General features: G+C 34.6%; 1 protein-coding gene across 1 annotated transcript in view; it reads left to right on the top strand.

The window, feature by feature from the left end:
- Window positions 1–4,509: 4,509 nt before the first annotated feature.
- The window catches only part of LOC125679298 (protein SDA1 homolog), a 62,339-nt gene continuing 49,517 nt past the window's right edge, over window positions 4,510–17,331 (top strand). Inside the window, exons 1-2 of the mRNA XM_056154455.1 lie at window positions 4,510–4,713; window positions 14,017–14,121. Coding sequence (XP_056010430.1) covers window positions 4,639–4,713; window positions 14,017–14,121 — 180 coding nt within the window. The 5' untranslated portion in view covers window positions 4,510–4,638. The remainder of the gene's footprint in view (window positions 4,714–14,016; window positions 14,122–17,331) is intronic.

Raw genomic sequence — 17,331 nt, 5'->3', positions numbered from 1 at the left:
ATAACGCAAAACAAAGGCGTTATAACGCAAAACAAAGGCGTAATAACGCAAAACAAAGGGATAATAACGCAAAACAAAGGCATAATAACGCAAAACAAAGGCGTAAAAACGCAAAACAAGGGCGTAATAACGCAAAACAAGGGCGTAATAACGCAAAACAAGGGCGTAATAACACATAAAGGCGTAATAGCTCAAAACAAAGGCGTAATACCACATAACAAAAGCAAAATAACGCAAAACAAAGGTGTGATAAGAAGAAAGAAAGGCGTAATAACGCGAACAAAGGGCGTATTATCGCAAATTAAAAGCGTAATTTAACTTGATACAGAGGCGTAATAACGCGATACAAAGGCATATTAACACGGATATAGAAGATGTTATTACGCGAGAGGAAGGCGTAATAATGCGAATGGGAGGTATATAAACAGTATACGTTGAATATTATGTTATATGTATTGTGCAGAATGTTGGATACAACGATTAAATAACGCAATATTTTGAGTTGGGAAATACATGTAGTAACGTAACAAACAAATGTTTAGCGATACTAGCTCATTCAGAATTATCATAGCATTTCTACATTGTAAAAGTGGTACCCCTACAGCCCCATACTTCTGGCGAAAAATGGTAGCTCTAGGGGTCCCCTATCTTGCCTGCATACTACTTTTGTGGACTCTTCAACGATGAAATTGTTATTAACTTTCATTATGACCTACATGATGTAAAAGTGGGTACTTCCATTTAAGCTCAATTACCTTTAAAGGTCCATGTGATCCCTTTTAAGGGTTCCATATGTTGGACTTCGTTGTTCTCTAGTGATTCATCAGTGTTGCTTCATTCGATCATCCCATATTTGATTATTAGAGAGGTCTGAAAAGTGGCTTTACCGTCGAAAGGTCAAGGTGGTACCCCTACAGCCCAGGGTACTGAGAGCAGAAAACGATAGGGTTCACTATCGTCCCTGTATTTTTATTTCTCTATTTTTCTTATTTCATTTTTTTTTTTTTTTTGGTTACATTATTACGCCTGTTCACTTCGCATTATGTACAATGCCTTTTGAAGCCTTGCAATGCTCTTGGAATCGCGTCAAATCAACACCTTTTTACTTCGCGTTATTATGCCTTTGTTTCGCCTTTCATTCGCGTTATTATCCTTTCTTTCGTGTTATATAACACCTTTGTTATACATTTATTTCGCCTTTTAAATCCGCTTTATTACCCCTTTGTTTCGTGTTATTACGCCCTTCATGTCCGTCATTACGGGGTCGGTGTAATGACCTGATAAGTGTAATGATCTGATTGACCTGATGGGGTATAATTCAATCTCCGTTGAAGTATATATCACAAAAATGATATTTTAAGATTTGTTCTGATTAAATATACACCTTTCTTTCATATAATAATGGTTTCAAAAAATTATATGCGTCTTAATGCATTATAATTCATAATTTTCAAACCCGAGGGGTGTAATGACCTGATATTTAGTGTAATGTCCTGATGGGACATTTCTACAAAAATGATATATTTCTACGATGTTTTATGCACCCAAATCATTTATGTATATGAGTTGGTATATATCTTATGATATTCAATTATTGTTTTTAATAATACCCGGTTATTTTTTTTATTATTTTAGATTTCAACTAAACCTAGGGTGTAATGTCCTAATATCGGAATGACCTGATGACACGATATAGAGTAATGTCCTGATGTGCTGTTTTTATAGTAGACAAAGATTCTTTCGGCGTTATTTGTTTTTATATTGAATATTTTCATAAACATTAATTTTTTGAAATGATATTTTAAAAAAAAAATTCGAAGATTTATAAATTAACTTAAATTTGTTATTTTAAATTTGCAGAGGTGTAATGACCTGATATTGGAATGACCTAATAAAAACTGTTACAAGTATTATTGATAAACTCAAATTAAAGGATAGATTTGTTTAATGTTAATAATGATATGTTGATTGCATAATTTAGATAGTGATAGTACTGAGCGAAATGAAACATTGGACAAAACATTTGTTTCCTGAATTATATATCAAATAAATATGTACATTCATATGTTAATGTAGCTGGAAAAAACATTGACCAAAAACATGTAAGAGGTCAAAAAACTTTTTAAAAAATAATGTTTCAATTTCTGCTTGTGTGTAGAATGAAATTAAACAAAAACTATTTTATTATGCATGGATTTCCAAATTGGAACCATACAGAATTGGCATTCAATGATTTTGCATACTTATAATTTGGAGAAGTTGATAAAGGAAAATAAAGTATCCAATCCCGATAGTCCAAGTGACGCAATTAAACTAAATAATTTGGTAATTGTGAGTAACTACCGTATACCTGGCTTATTTCGACTTCAAGGCTGAAATACCGCGATGTAAAAACAAATTAATTTCAATTTAGCACTTAATTTTCAGAATATCAAAGACATATCTTTAATCGCTGAAGTTAAAGTATGAATGGTAGTAAAGAATTCGGTAACATCAAAAATAATTTAAACTATCACGTCAAATACAGATAACAAATTGCAGTTAATATTGCAGTTATATACATATCTTGATTTATATTCGATAATCTTGTTATTTATATTTGAAAAATTGAACAAGATTGTCAAAGATAAATCAAAATTTTCGCATATAAATATCAAAATTATCGAATATGAAGCAAGATTTGTATAATATTACAACCTTTTACTTGATAATTTTTAGGTCACCTGAATGATTCAGGTGACCTATTGCTATCTGTTTTCGTCCGTCGTCGTTCGTTGTGCGTTAACATTTGAACATTTTCAGCTTCTTCTCTGAAACCCCTGAACCAATTTCAACCAATTTTGGCATATAGCATCTGTGGGTGGAGAGGAACAAAAATTGTGAAATTCGTGGTCCCTGCAACCCTGGGGCCTGAGGGGTGGGGCAAAAACCATCAAAATGAGTGTAATTTTAAAAAATCTTCTTCTTTACTCCTGGACATCAAGAAGCCAAACTATGGGCATAATTATAATGAGCGTTGAGCCCTCTACCAAAATTGTGAAATTCATGGCCCCTGGGGCAGGGGTTCTCGTGTTAGGGTGGGGCTCTATTGGTCATATAGTGAAAATGTAGAAATTCTTTGAAAATCTACTTATATTGGTTTTATCTAAGGAGTAAATAACCCTTTTCTTTATGATGTCTCAGACCTAGGTTTTTTTAAAAAGGATCATTGATTGAACATAAAAATGACACATGTACTTCATGACCACATAGCTATTCAATGTTTCTTCCATCCAAAAGTAAAATTCTTATATTTAAACACAAACCTAATTCAAACATTGCAAGGTTGTTACATGATACTCAGGTGACCTATAAGGCCCCTGGGCCTCTTGTTCATTAATATTTTCAAAAGAAGAACTTGAATAATAATGAACACTGTTCATACGATAAAAACATGTATAACTCCGGTATAATTCGTAAATTATATATATCTTATATTGTCATGCATCGTACATGTGTATGTCATAACATATATTGTTGTGATTGTGTACTTATCTTGATTTTTTTCTTCTTGAATTTTGTATACCCAACATAGCCTAGAATTGGATGAATGAATAAATATAAGATAAACGTTAGAAATAATAAATGAAAAGTAAGACCTAAAATATTGCATGCGACGCACAAACAAATAATTTCAATATACCAATTTTTGGAATAGCAAATATACTCCTTTCAAAATGCTGAAATTAAAATAATCTTTATGAAAACTTTAGAAATAATCGATATATAAATACTACGTCTTTCATATAACTTTCAAATCAACTTGTTAATAATAATAAGTAATAAAGCTATACGACACGTCTTATCAGGTCAATCTTCATCAGGACATTACACCGCAGAAAATCTCATCAGGTCATTCTTCATCAGGACATTACACCACCGCGGAAGAAAACTCGTTATAATATTCGTTTAAACAACATTTAATAATTATGTTTTACAACATATTAAATATAACTATTCATACAAAATAATGACTACAAAAAATAAATATATACACTTAACATTACAGCTCAGATTGGTAAAATACTTCATCAGGACATTACACTAATTATCCAGACATTACACCCTTCGCTTTTGCTAAATGCAATAAAAAGGGTATTAAAATAGATTCTTGTAATTTCTTCTTTTCTAATATCATAAAGAATGATAAAACAAGATATAAGAAACAAAAAATTATTTTAATACAACGTTTATTTCCTTAATAATATTACTTTATACCCCATCAGGTCAATCAGGTCATTACACTTATCAGGACATTACACCCACCCGTCATTACGTCCTTGCGTCGTGTTATAAATCATGCCTTTATTTTGTGTTATAACGCCTTTCATTCGCATTACATTACGTCTTTTGGGGGAGAGAGAGAGAGAGGAGAGAGAGAGAGAGAGAGAGAGAGAGAGAGAGAGAGAGAGAGAGAGAGGGGGTAACAAGTGTGTGATAACACGGATTTCTAAATTGCGACCGAACAGTTTCTATTAATACAATCATTAAAACGCTCAAACATCAGATTAACGTTGATTATCCCATTTCACGTGGTGTCAACTCTACAACTGTGTGTGTGTTGTATATAATATTTCTTTGATTTATAGTAACAGGAACATGAACAAATTACCAAACAACTTGCCACAGCTACAAAACCTAATAAAGAGAGACCCAGTTTCATATAGAGATGAGGTAATCTTGATTTATTCAGGGATCAACATTAACGGTTGTCCGATTGCCCGAGGCAAGTGAAAACCTATTCTCTTTAGAGAAGTCGAGAGGCATAGCCTACATCGACTTCTCTTCGCAAGCATTCATATTTTGATTCTGGAAAACGTGTAAATGCCGGAGTCGGTGACGGTTTATGCTTCGACCGACGTTTCGACTCCGATGTGCCTGGATTTACGCAATAGACAACTTGTTTTCAAACATTTAGCAGTAATGCACAAAACCGTCACAAGTAAATCAACACTTACTTGCTTTTAATCCATTTTCAACATGTCCCCTGTCCCGGGTTTACGTTAACTGGTCTTGGGAGTTGTCAAAATAGGGGACCAGTTAAGAGAAAGTAAACAGAGTTGTGATATAAACCCGGGACAGGGGACATGTTGAAAATGGATTAAAAGCAAGTAAGTGTTGATTTCCTTGTGACGGTTTTGTGCATTACGTTTTCCAGAATCAAAATATGAATGCTTGCGAAGAGAAGTCGATGAAGGCTATGCCTCTCGACTTCTCTAAAGAGAATAGTGAAAACCCAGATCGGACAAGTTAAACTCAATAAACACTTGCCCAATGGGGCAAGTGATATTTTTAGTAGAAAATATGATTATAATAATTGTTAAGCTTGATGAATATAAAATATTAGAAAGTAAAACCCAACTTCATATAGTGTTGTTTTCTCTACCGAATCGTCAGATTATAGCAAAGGCCCATTCTAGTAGATCGTACTGTATCGACAATTGACAGAGAGAGATAATTAAGATGATTAGAATTACTGGTTGACAGGCTTTTTAGAGTCTACAATATTTCGGACAACCAAGTTTTTCATTCGGATAAGTAAAACTTAGAGTTTAATTTCCCGAAGGGCAAGTGAGATGAAAAGTTAATGTCTATCCCTGTTTATGTGATACAAGCGGGCTTGTCCCCGGAATGTAGAACAATGTTTTCAAAATAAGTTCATCAGGTCTCTCTTCACGAGGAATTTTTTTTTTCTCTCCTTCAGCCTCAAATAAATAATTGTTGTTTAGCCAGAGATATATAGGCCTATAACAGAGATAGGCAACTTCTACGGTGGCATGTTAGGCCAAATACCGCATAAATTTATTATTTAGAATATGCATACAGTAAACTATTCTCTTTAGAGAAGTCAAAGAGGCATAGCCTTCAGTTCATCGACTTCTCTTTGCAGGCATTCATGTTTTGATTCTGGAAAACGTGTAAATGCTGGAGTCGGTGACGGTTTATGCTTCAACTGACCTTTCGACTCAGATGTTCTTGGATTTATAAACCGTCACCAACGCCGGCATTTACATGTTTTCCAGAATTAAAACATGGATGCTTGCGAGGAGAAGTCAATGAAGGCTATGCCTCTCGACTTCTCTAAAGAGAATAACAGTAAACAGGTCCAGTCCAAAGACTATTTCTACCTACGTACAGCTTTTAATAGCTACCTAAGTATTTGAACCTACTTAAAGTAGCTACTTCTAGCTACTTTTACCTGTTTTTAAAAATATAAATAAATAATGATTAAGGCACATCTTTTAAACAGGTCAGTTGTTTTATGTATCATATGTTGTGCATGGCAAAATTCTGAGTGTAAATTTGAATACTTTACGAGGGTGGAGAATGTAGAGGAAATGCTTGAAAAGTCACCCCAAAAACCTTTAATGTAAGAATGCATGAAAGAAAGCTTTGAAATTAATACAGATTTGTAAGACATTCTTGACTTCTTATCACATACTTTGATCCTAAGCTCCTAGAAAATGGAACTGGGTGTAGTTATTTTTGCAAATTTGAAAGATTAGAAAGTAATCATTTTTTGTCCAATATTTTTGTGGTATTCATCGTCAGAGTAAGTGAATCAAAAAATTTGGTACACACCTTATTGCGATGTTCCTGCGTTTGGCCACGAAATGCAAGTAAAGAAAAAAGTAGGTAAAAATAGCTACCTGGAGTAGGTTCAAATACATAGGTAGCTATAAGTAGCTATTTAGGTAGAAATAGTCTTTGGACTGGACCTGGTAAATAGTACTTGGCCATAAGTAAGTTCCCAACGAAAATTTCCACTATATACTATTTTATATAAAACCACATATATGTTTAAAATCTTCCCTTGTAGCCAATTTTTTTTCTCTATTTCGATGAAGTAAACACCATTTTGTTTAGAAATATCAGAACTCAGATGTAACTGTCATGTTTTAGAAAAATGTTAAGATGAATATTGCAGAGAGGTAACATTTTATTCATAATGTTGATTTTTTTTATTCCAAAATTACATATACTTACATGTATAATATGTCTTACGACGTGACCATGTTTGAGGGCGAAGCAAAAAGTATTGGCATTAGTATCTATATCCAAAACAGGACAAAAATAACCTGAAGTTAGCATGAGGACAGAGCTCTATCAAAGTATCCTAATTTTGGACATTTGATCTGCCTATTGATTGAACACGGGAAATATAACGCAATTGATGTAAACAGTGCATTGTGACGTTATTCAGCGTCGGTATTTAGCAAATTTACAAACATAGGAGACATAGTACAATCGCGTTAATCGAGGAGTGATTATATATGATTAAAAAGATATGATTTACATGTTTTAATGGATTTTATGTAGCATCTCAGAATGATGTGAACTAGAGTAGACAAGATTCAAAATGGAGAAATACAGGTCCACGCAGTTGTATTCGAATTGACGCCATTTGGACCAAAATTTTTAAGTTCCAAAGTTATGGTTTAAGTTTATCTTTAGTTTTCTATATTTTTCTTTTAAACATGTATATACATGTTACCTATAGGGAGAGCTCCGCTCTCAAGGCCCTTTAGGCCTTGAGAGGGCTTCGCCCTCCATAAAGAGTGAATAATCTCAAATTAAACTTTGTGTTAAAATATGGTACTTTCGAGATATGGATCCACTCTGACTTTTATCGCGCGTTGAACATCATTTATAGAGCATCTCACTTCCGGATTACAATAACAACTAAGTAAACAAGCATGGAATACTTCAATTGCTATCAAATTCCCATATTAAAATGTTGTCTATCAAAGAAAGGAATCACTACAACCATTTACAAGAAAATGCATTTGATTAAATTATGTGGGTTGGCGAGGGAAATAAATCTAGGGAATATCTTGAGGATATCGGTAAAATTTCATGCCATGCATCTAAAGATACCCATCTAAATGTGTCTTTTTCCTTCCATCTAATTTACACGCAGGTACTAAGCACCAATAGTGACTTGGATCATCACCGTTATTGCCCTTGGATTCAATATTTTGATCATTCAGGGTTTTATCCTACGGAAGCCGATAGGTGCCAGGGTATAGAATTAATATTTATTTAACTGGCGGCCGCCACTTAATTTAACTGGCGGCTGCCACTTATTAACTGGCGGCCGCCATATAAATTAACTGGCGGCCGCCAGTTATTTTATCTGGCGGCCGCCACTTAATTCATATATGGCGGCTGCCAATTGCAAAAACAATGTAATTCGTATCGCTGAGTGATTATTTTGGAAAGATTTAGAATAGTACGCAAACACGCAGCATCGTTTTTCAAAGTGTATAGGGACACTCGGAGGAGAAATTGTCTTCTACAATTGTTGACAAGCAAAAAAGGAACCTAAAATGTCTCTTTTGTCCAAACTTCGTACTCCTAAATTGGAGGGAGGGGGCTCCGTTCATTCTTCAATTGATCAGTTCATTCATTATTACATCTTTACCATTCATTACTACCACCAAAAGAGTGGGGTGGGGGGCAATCCGCCAATTAATCTTATTTCACATGTGAAAATAATTATAGTTTGCATGTGAAAATAATAGAAATTGAACGTTGTCAAAAAAATGGAGGGTCAGCCCCTTGGTTCTACGTATTTAATATTACAATCGAAAAACAATAATTTAATGCTCTTAATTGTGTATATATATATATATATATATATATATATATATCACATACATATTACTAAGCATTGGGAGGGATTGCACCCCTTTCATTTTGAGAGAGAGATAGAGAAAGAGAGAGGAATTGAATAACTGGTGACAGCCATATAAACGATTTAATTTGAGTCTCGGCCGCCATATAAATTAAGTGGCGGCCGCCACTTAATTTATCTGGCGGCCGCCAGTTAATTTATATGGCGGCCGCCAGTTAAATTAACTGGCGGCCGCCATATAATTAACTGGCGGCCGCCAGATAAATTAACTGGCGGCCGCCATATAATTAAATGGCGGCCGCCACATAAATTAACTGGCGGCCGCCACATAAATTAAGTGGCGGCCGCCACTTAATTTATATGGCGGCCGCCAGTTAATAAGTGGCGGCCGCCAGTTAAATTAAGTGGCGCCGCCACATAAATTAAGTGGCGGCCACCAGTTAAATAAATATTAATTCTATACCCTGGCACCTATCGGCTTCCGTATTATCCAGCATTTAGATGTTACTACCCATTTCATATTTAAGGGGAATTTTTGAGAATGTAGTCATGAGCTTCCAGGGGATGGGGGACATCCATGGAATATAATATCCACAGATTATAACAGCCATATAAAGTTATTGATTACTCATTTTATCTATATTGTAAGTCTGACAATTGTAGAAAATGACTTAGAATATAAAAAAAAAAGATTTTTGTTGAAAATTCTTATACATTTGGTGAAGTTTCTACAAATGAAGGAGATTTTTTATCTGTGGAAGGGGAAATATCTGTTTGTTGCCAAAGGGGAAAGGTACGTTTTACCGGTAGTAAAAACAACCTTGATAAATCCCTGTCATTCATATATAACTTAGACTTTTGAAATATTTTATTGTTAAACAAGACTTTTTTTACTATAAACTGATGAAAAAGACTCCAACAAAATTCATGTTCCTGTCATGCATAAATCTTAATAAATCATTGACTTTGCAAAATCTTATGATGTCACAGGAGGGTGGAACTATGTTAAAGAGTTTACAGTGGAGCCTCGTTAATCCGGACACTTTGGTTCCCAGCAAAATCGTCCGGATAAATGAAGCATCCGGATAATTGAATCGCATATTTTCTAGCTTTGCATAAGTAACCAATATGTGCCTACTTTATTGATGCATAGTGAATTAAACACATTCTATCATTGGATTTGACCATTTGCATTAGTAAATAAATTATGATAATGTTAACATTTACATGCAAGGTGAAGATAATGAACAGTGATCAATCTCATAACTCCTACAAGCAATACAAAATAGATAGTTGGGCAAACACGGACCCCTGGACACACCAGAGGTGGGATCAGGTGCCTAGGAGGAGTAAGCATCCCCTGTTGACCGGTCATACCCGCACTAAAATTTAATGTACATGTTCAGTGTATTTGCCTGTGCTTACATTGTACATACATATGATCCCTACAAATAAATATACAAAACTGTGTACCGTACGCACTAAAACAAATAATGAAGCACTTTATGTAACTATAAGTAAATAAATCATTAGTAACTAACATAATCATTTACACTTCAAACATTTCATCACACTTTTACTTCTTAAAGAGGCCGGTAATTTCCATCTGTCACGATTCACGGGTTCGGCGGTCTGTTAAAGTTGATATAAGAATTTCGTGATTATCATGTCAGTTGACAACATTCCTTAACCAAAATTCAATCTGCCAGAGTTTATATTTCTTATTTTATAATTATCCAAGACAATATCGGGAGAACAAAATCATTTAAGCTCGTAATATCAAGACCTACTACTGCTTTGATCTAGTCACGCGCACCTATTATTTTCATGATGCGATAATAACGGAACAAAACTCGGTTGAAACTAACATTACAGATACATACAGAATTTAATTGTCATTTTCCTTAAAATGGTAATTTTCTCACTTCTACTCAGAGTTTAAAAATTCGAAAGCAATAAAGCTCTACAACATCGTAACAAGAATCAATCGTACACAGGTACATTCTACATGTGTGACATTCTAAACGTTAAAAACTTATACTACATGTGCATGAACATACATGTATATTTCACGCCAATCAACAGTATAAAATCCAAAATCTAGAAGTATAATCTACACTCTTTAGATTTGAATAAGCCGATATCAATTTACGAATCAGTACAACTGATATGTGTAGCAGTTAAAAAATTATCATTACGGCATGATGTTTAATTTATTAATACTATTAGGGTATTGATCAAGACTATAAATTAATATACTACAGATTTATTTACAAAATTCAACACTACACGCAATAAAGATCTTATGTGCGAAAATTGGCAATACAATGTTTCGATCGGCACGTTCCATCTAACGGACTTATCATCACATACCACCTAATTGGAGGGAGGTGTTGACAGGGTACAGGTAATCGCCTCAATTAGACAGTTTGGCTTGTTTTCTTTATAATTTACGCCTTGCTAAAATTGTCCGACACAGACCTTCCCTAAATAAAATTACCGTCCATATTAACGGTACAATTTTCAATGCATTATAACGTTTTGTAGTAAAAAGTGACCGTCTGGATCCGGAACGCGAATTTCCGGATTAATGATGCAAAATAACGTATACAAATTCCGTTCCCTAGAAAAATCGTCTGGAAGGTGAAGCATCCGGATTACCGAGGCTCCACTGTATATCTAGAGAGTAACGCCTATGGTAGGTGTCTATATATAGCCCCATGCGCATTAGGGGATTTTAACAAGTTCATGTTGTATAAATAGCACATTTTTGTGGGATTAAAATATCATGAATAGAGGAAAGTCGTATCAATTCGGATAATAATTCTAGTTTTCAGGCTGAGGGTAACCATTTAAAATGTGTTTTTCTACCCTTATTTTCCAATATCCAAGGGGAAAAGGACTGTGAACATGCTAAAGATACATCAGTGTTTGTTATTCAACAACAAGTATAATAGATAAATCATAAAAAGGGACCACAAGCTACTACAAATAGCATAAATCATAATCATATAGCAGTGTAAGACAGAAAGAACTCACATTACTCTCACATGGGTAATGTCGATCTCACATTGGTGATGATATGAGATATTAGTGGTTACTTATAACTGGATCAGAAGAATGAAACATCCCTTTTGACTATAAGATGATATGAGATATTAGTGGTTACTTATAACTGGAATCAGAAGAATGAAACATCCCTTTTGACTATAAGATGATATGAGATATTAGTGGTTACTTATAACTGGAATCAGAAGAATGAAACATCCCTTTTGACTATAAGATGATGTGAGATATTAGTGGTTACTTATAACTGAATCAGAAGAATGAAACATCCCTTTTGACTATAAGGACATCCAGTTCTTGGAGTGTTGATTAAGATGTATATCATTTGCACAATTGTACCAATTTATATTCTTTGTTTTGTGATACTTAGGTTACCATTAAAGGGACTGGTTCACGTTTTTCGAAAGAAATGTTTTTCATTTTTGATGTTAAAAATTAAAGATATAGCTCATTTAATGTTGAGAACCAAAATTTGGGCCATCTGAATGCAAGGATAAGAGAAATATTTTAGCTTTGATTCTGTGTTATGTAAACAAAGACTCGAGTCTTTTTATGTCAACAAACAAACCGGTGAAACGTTAATTTTGTAATTTAAAGCATCTTCATTTTGTACAATCACAAATTTTAACTTTTAAATGACACATTTTGCCTAAAGTATACTTGAGATGTGATATATATAATAAACTTAGCCAATATCCATTTATTTTGAAAACCCCATAAACAATAACACACCTCAAGTTTTCAGAACAAATAATAAACTCTCTATAATGAGCTTCTGTCATGACGAATAACCTTAATTTTTTTGTGAAACCTTCTAAACATATTAGACTGTAGATTTTGATCAGTTAATGTGAAAAACAAAATTTGGAGGAAAATTGTGAATCAGTCCCTTTAAGGACCATACTAAACTAAGTTTAAAAATAGTAACGTGTTTGGTCTAGAATTCCAACTTGAATGAAAAAGGATGAATGACAACTCTTGTAGAAATTGTGAATGAAAGGGCTTTAATATTCAGTGGGTGTGTAGAGATTGTGAATGAGAGGGCTTTAATATTCAGTGGGCATGTACCGTATATACTCGCCTATAAGTCGGATTTTTGGGAGTCAATTTTTAGTCCAAAACTCGATGTCCGACTTATAGGCGCGTCCTATGAAGATTGGTATTTTTCTGGGTGGCGTAATGTAGTGGTTTTTTAAAACAACTCCGACAATTATCATGGACTACCACACAAATGATTATCTAGACATATTGTATTGTTTATGTATTTCAAAATTATGTATAAAGTACAAGTATTTACATATTTTTATCAAGTGAAAAATTATTTACATTCACATGTACCTATATAATAGTGTTTTGAGTTAACTCTTCCAATTTTTCAAAATTGTGATTGTCATCAAAACGTATTTTATAGCGCTAAATATCATGTATGATCAAGCCCTGGGCTAATCTTAATTCATATACCGGTATATGAATAGATAATTCATATTTATATCATACTACATTGTACATGTATCACAAATACGCGGACTAATACGCATTAATTTGGGAGTGTAAAGCGTATTTACATTCGCTAATGCGTAATTGTACGCATGATTTTCAACTTAAATGCATATTTGGTCAAATTTAATGAGTATTTACGCTGATACGCACCTTATCTGGAGCTCTGGGTAATTAGGAAACCATAATTGCTTAGGTAAATCATTGCCCATCATAGATCAAGGGTTGCGTTTAAACCCCAAACAGATAAGGCTTGGATATTGAGCACCTCATAATTATTAATTTCTCAATATATTTATTGAAACATAGGTAAAAACACTAGAGCATAATGATTTGAAATTGTCAACCGATTCTGACAAAAATTTGTACCGACTTATAAGCCGGTCAATGGCAAATTCCTACAAAGTAACCTTAAAAAATACAACCGATTTATAGGTGGACCGACTTATAGGCGAGTATATACGGTAGAGATTGTGAATGAGAGGGCTTTAATATTCAGTGGGTGTGTAGAGATGGTGAATGAGAGGGCTTTAATATTCCGTGGGTGTGTAGAGATTGTAAATGAGAGGGCTTTAATATTCAGTGGGTGTGTAGAGATGGTGAATGAGAGGGCTTTAATATTCCGTGGGTGTGTAGAGATTGTAAATGAGAGGGCTTTAATATTCAATGGATGCGTTTCCAATGTTTCCAACATTGCTTTGTTCAACAACCTTGGTCAATGACCCCTTGTCAAAAATTTTAACATCTCTTATCATAACATTTGTTTTATTTTGTAGTTCTTGCAACAATATCGACATTATGAATCAAATCTTCAGATATTTCAACTAAAACCATCTGCGTACTCCAAGACACTGGAAGAATTGGTGCTATTTGTTGCTCAGGTAACATTAGATATAAAAGTGAATGTAAAAATATTGAGTGATGTGTGGATCATGGTTCAATGTGATTTCATTTTAATCTTTTAAATACATTTTAAGGAATATATGCACACTTTAAGCAATCTTAGTTGGGGAAAAAATTGAAGGTTCAAGGATACAATTCAGTTATTATTGATTTATTAAATTTGACACTTAGTAGACACTTTTGAGCTTTTAAGGTTGACTCAGTATTGATACTTTGTTCAACAATACCAGTAAATATTTCATTTAGATGATTAGTGTATTTACACATTACATGTATCTTTATTCCTTCATCAGTCAGTCCCTGAACTATCATTTTAAGATGATTGATTCCTTTCTCATCTTTTAAGTGTCAAGTTGGAAATACTTTGTAATGAAAACACTGCTAACCTGTGCATGTGCCTTAACTACAAGGCTATTCTGACAATGTTGAATGAGAAAGTATGAATGTTGCTGTAACATACAAGTTTGTGAGCTTCTTGTTGTGAAGTATTGAACGAAGTAACTCTATGCAGATATAATGAGACCCACATTGCGTGCTGTGTTGTGCCACACCTTTAGCAAAAAGCGGGGGTCTGTCTGCTCATTCGTCTGTCTCTCTGTCTGTCTGCTCATTCGTCTGTGTCTCTGTCTGTCTGCTCATTCGTCTGTCTCTCTGTCTGTCTGCTCATTCGTCTGTGTCTCGGTGTGTCTGCTCATTCGTCTGTCTCTCTGTCTGTCTGCTCATTCGTATGTCTCTCGGTGTGTCTGCTCATTCATCTGTCTCTCGGTGTGTCTGCTCATTCATCTGTCTCTCTGTCTGTCTGCTCATTCATCTGTCTCTCGGTCTGTCTGCTCATTCGTCTGTCTCTCTGTCTGTCTGCTCATTCGTCTGTCTCTCTGTCTGTCTGCTCATTTCTCTGTCTGTCTGCTCATTCATCTGTCTCTCGGTCTGTCTGCTCATTCATCTGTCTCCCTGTCGTCTGCTCATTCATCTGTCTCTCGGTCCATCTGCTCATTCATCTGTCTCTTGGTCTGTCTGCTCATTCATCTGTCTCTCAGTCTGTCTGCTCATTCATCTGTCTCTCAGTCTGTCTGCTCATTCATCTGTCTCTCAGTCTGTCTGCTCATTCATCTGTCTCTCAGTCTGTCTGCTCATTCATCTGTCTCTCAGTCTGTCTGCTCATTCATCTGTCTCTCAGTCTGTCTGCTCATTCATCTGTCTCTCAGTCTGTCTGCTCATTCATCTGTCTCCCTGTCGTCTACTCATTCATCTGTCTCTCGGTCCGTCTGCTCATTCATCTGTCTCTTGGTCTGTCTGCTCATTCATCTGTCTCTCTGTCTGTCTGCTCATTCATCTGTCTCTCGGTCTGTCCGTCATGTTTGTCTCACTTTTGTTTCCAGACTACAGTGGAGCCTCGTTAATCCGGACACTTTGGTTCCCGGCAAAATCGTCCGGATAAATGAAGCGTTCGGATAACTGAATCACATATTTTTTATCTTTACATAAGTAACCAACATGCTTACTTTATTGATGCGTGGTGAATTAAACACATTCTATCTTTGAATTCAACCATTTGCATTAGTAAATAAATCATGATAAACATTTACATGGATTTCATAGCTCTAAAATTGAAATATACGTGTGCAGTATATTTGCCTATGCTTACATTGTACATGTACATGTATATTAGCACTACAAATAAATATACAAAACTGTGTAACGTATGCACTAAAACAAATAATGAAGCACTATATGAAACTATAAATAAATAAATCATTAGTAACTAACACATACATTTACACTTCAAACATTTCATCACACTTTTACTTCTTAAACAAGTTAAAGAGGCCGGCCATTTCCATCTGTCACAATTCACGGGTTCGGCGGTCTGTCTTAACAATATTCATCATCCACAGTTGATTTAAGAATTTCGTGTTTGTCATGTCGGTTGACAAAATTCTTTAACCAAAATTCTATCTGCCAGAGTTTATATTTCTGATTCTATAATTATCCAAGCCAATATCAGGACAACAAAATCATTTAAGCTCGTAATATTAAGACCTACTATTGCTTTGATCTAGCCACGCGCATATTTTCATGATGCGATAATAACGGAACAAAACTCGGATGAAACCAACATTACGGGTACAAACAAAATTTAAATGTCATTTTCCTTAAAATGGTTATTTTCTCACTTCAACACAGAGTTTAAAAAATTTAAAGCAATAAAACTCTACAACATCATAACAATAAACAATCATACACAGGTACTTTTTACGTGCATGACATTCTAAACATTAAAAACTGACTACATATATTTCACGCCAATCAGCAGTATAAGATCCATGATGTTTAATTTATTTCAAAATACTATTAGGCTATTGATCAAGACTATAAAATAATATGCTACAGATTTATTTACAAAAAATTAAGATTCAACACTACACGCAATACAGATCTTATGTGCAAAAATTGGCAATACAATGTCTCGATCGGCACGTGCTATCTAACTGACATATCATCACACACCACCCAATTAAAGGGAGGTGTTGACGGGGTACAGGTAATCGCTTCAATTAGACAGTTTGGCTTGTTTTCTTTATAATTTACGCCTTGCTAAAATTGTCCGACACAGACTTTCCCTAAAAAAAAAAATTACTGTCCGGATTAACGGTACAATTTTCAATGCATTTTAACGTTTTGTAGTAAAAAATTACCATCCGGATCCAGAACACGAATTTCCGGATTAATGATGCAAAATAACGTATAAAAAATCTGTTCCCTAGAAAAATCGTCTGGAAGGTGAGGCGTCCGGATTAATGGCGTCCAGATTACCGAGGCTCCACTGTATATCTCTTTAAAGTCTTTAAATGTTTGCCAGTGTTCGAAATTAACCATAGTCTGGTAGACAGAGTCTATCTCAAATGACACCAGTCTATGTCAATTGTAATTGTGATAGGCCAAATTGTCTATGCCGATTTTCTAGGTTTAAAGCAATAGATTTATCCCAAAGGACCCTGGTCAGTCGTCGTCTGATAAACGTTATGAGGAAAGGAGGATATTGTTATGGAAATGGAAAGAAGATATGCTTTTTAAGTACATTAGAAGTAAATAACAATGTTTTAAATTTGTGTTATTTTTTTTTCAATGTTATGGTCTATGCCAATACAATAAGGTCTATGTCATCTTGTTTTGGCATAGACCCGTGG

The sequence above is a fragment of the Ostrea edulis genome, chromosome 2 (assembly GCF_947568905.1).
Source record: "Ostrea edulis chromosome 2, xbOstEdul1.1, whole genome shotgun sequence".
NCBI classification, from domain to species: domain Eukaryota; kingdom Metazoa; phylum Mollusca; class Bivalvia; order Ostreida; family Ostreidae; genus Ostrea; species Ostrea edulis.
The sequence above is the reverse complement of the archived record's forward strand: the minus strand, read 5'-3'. Positions and strand labels throughout refer to the sequence as shown.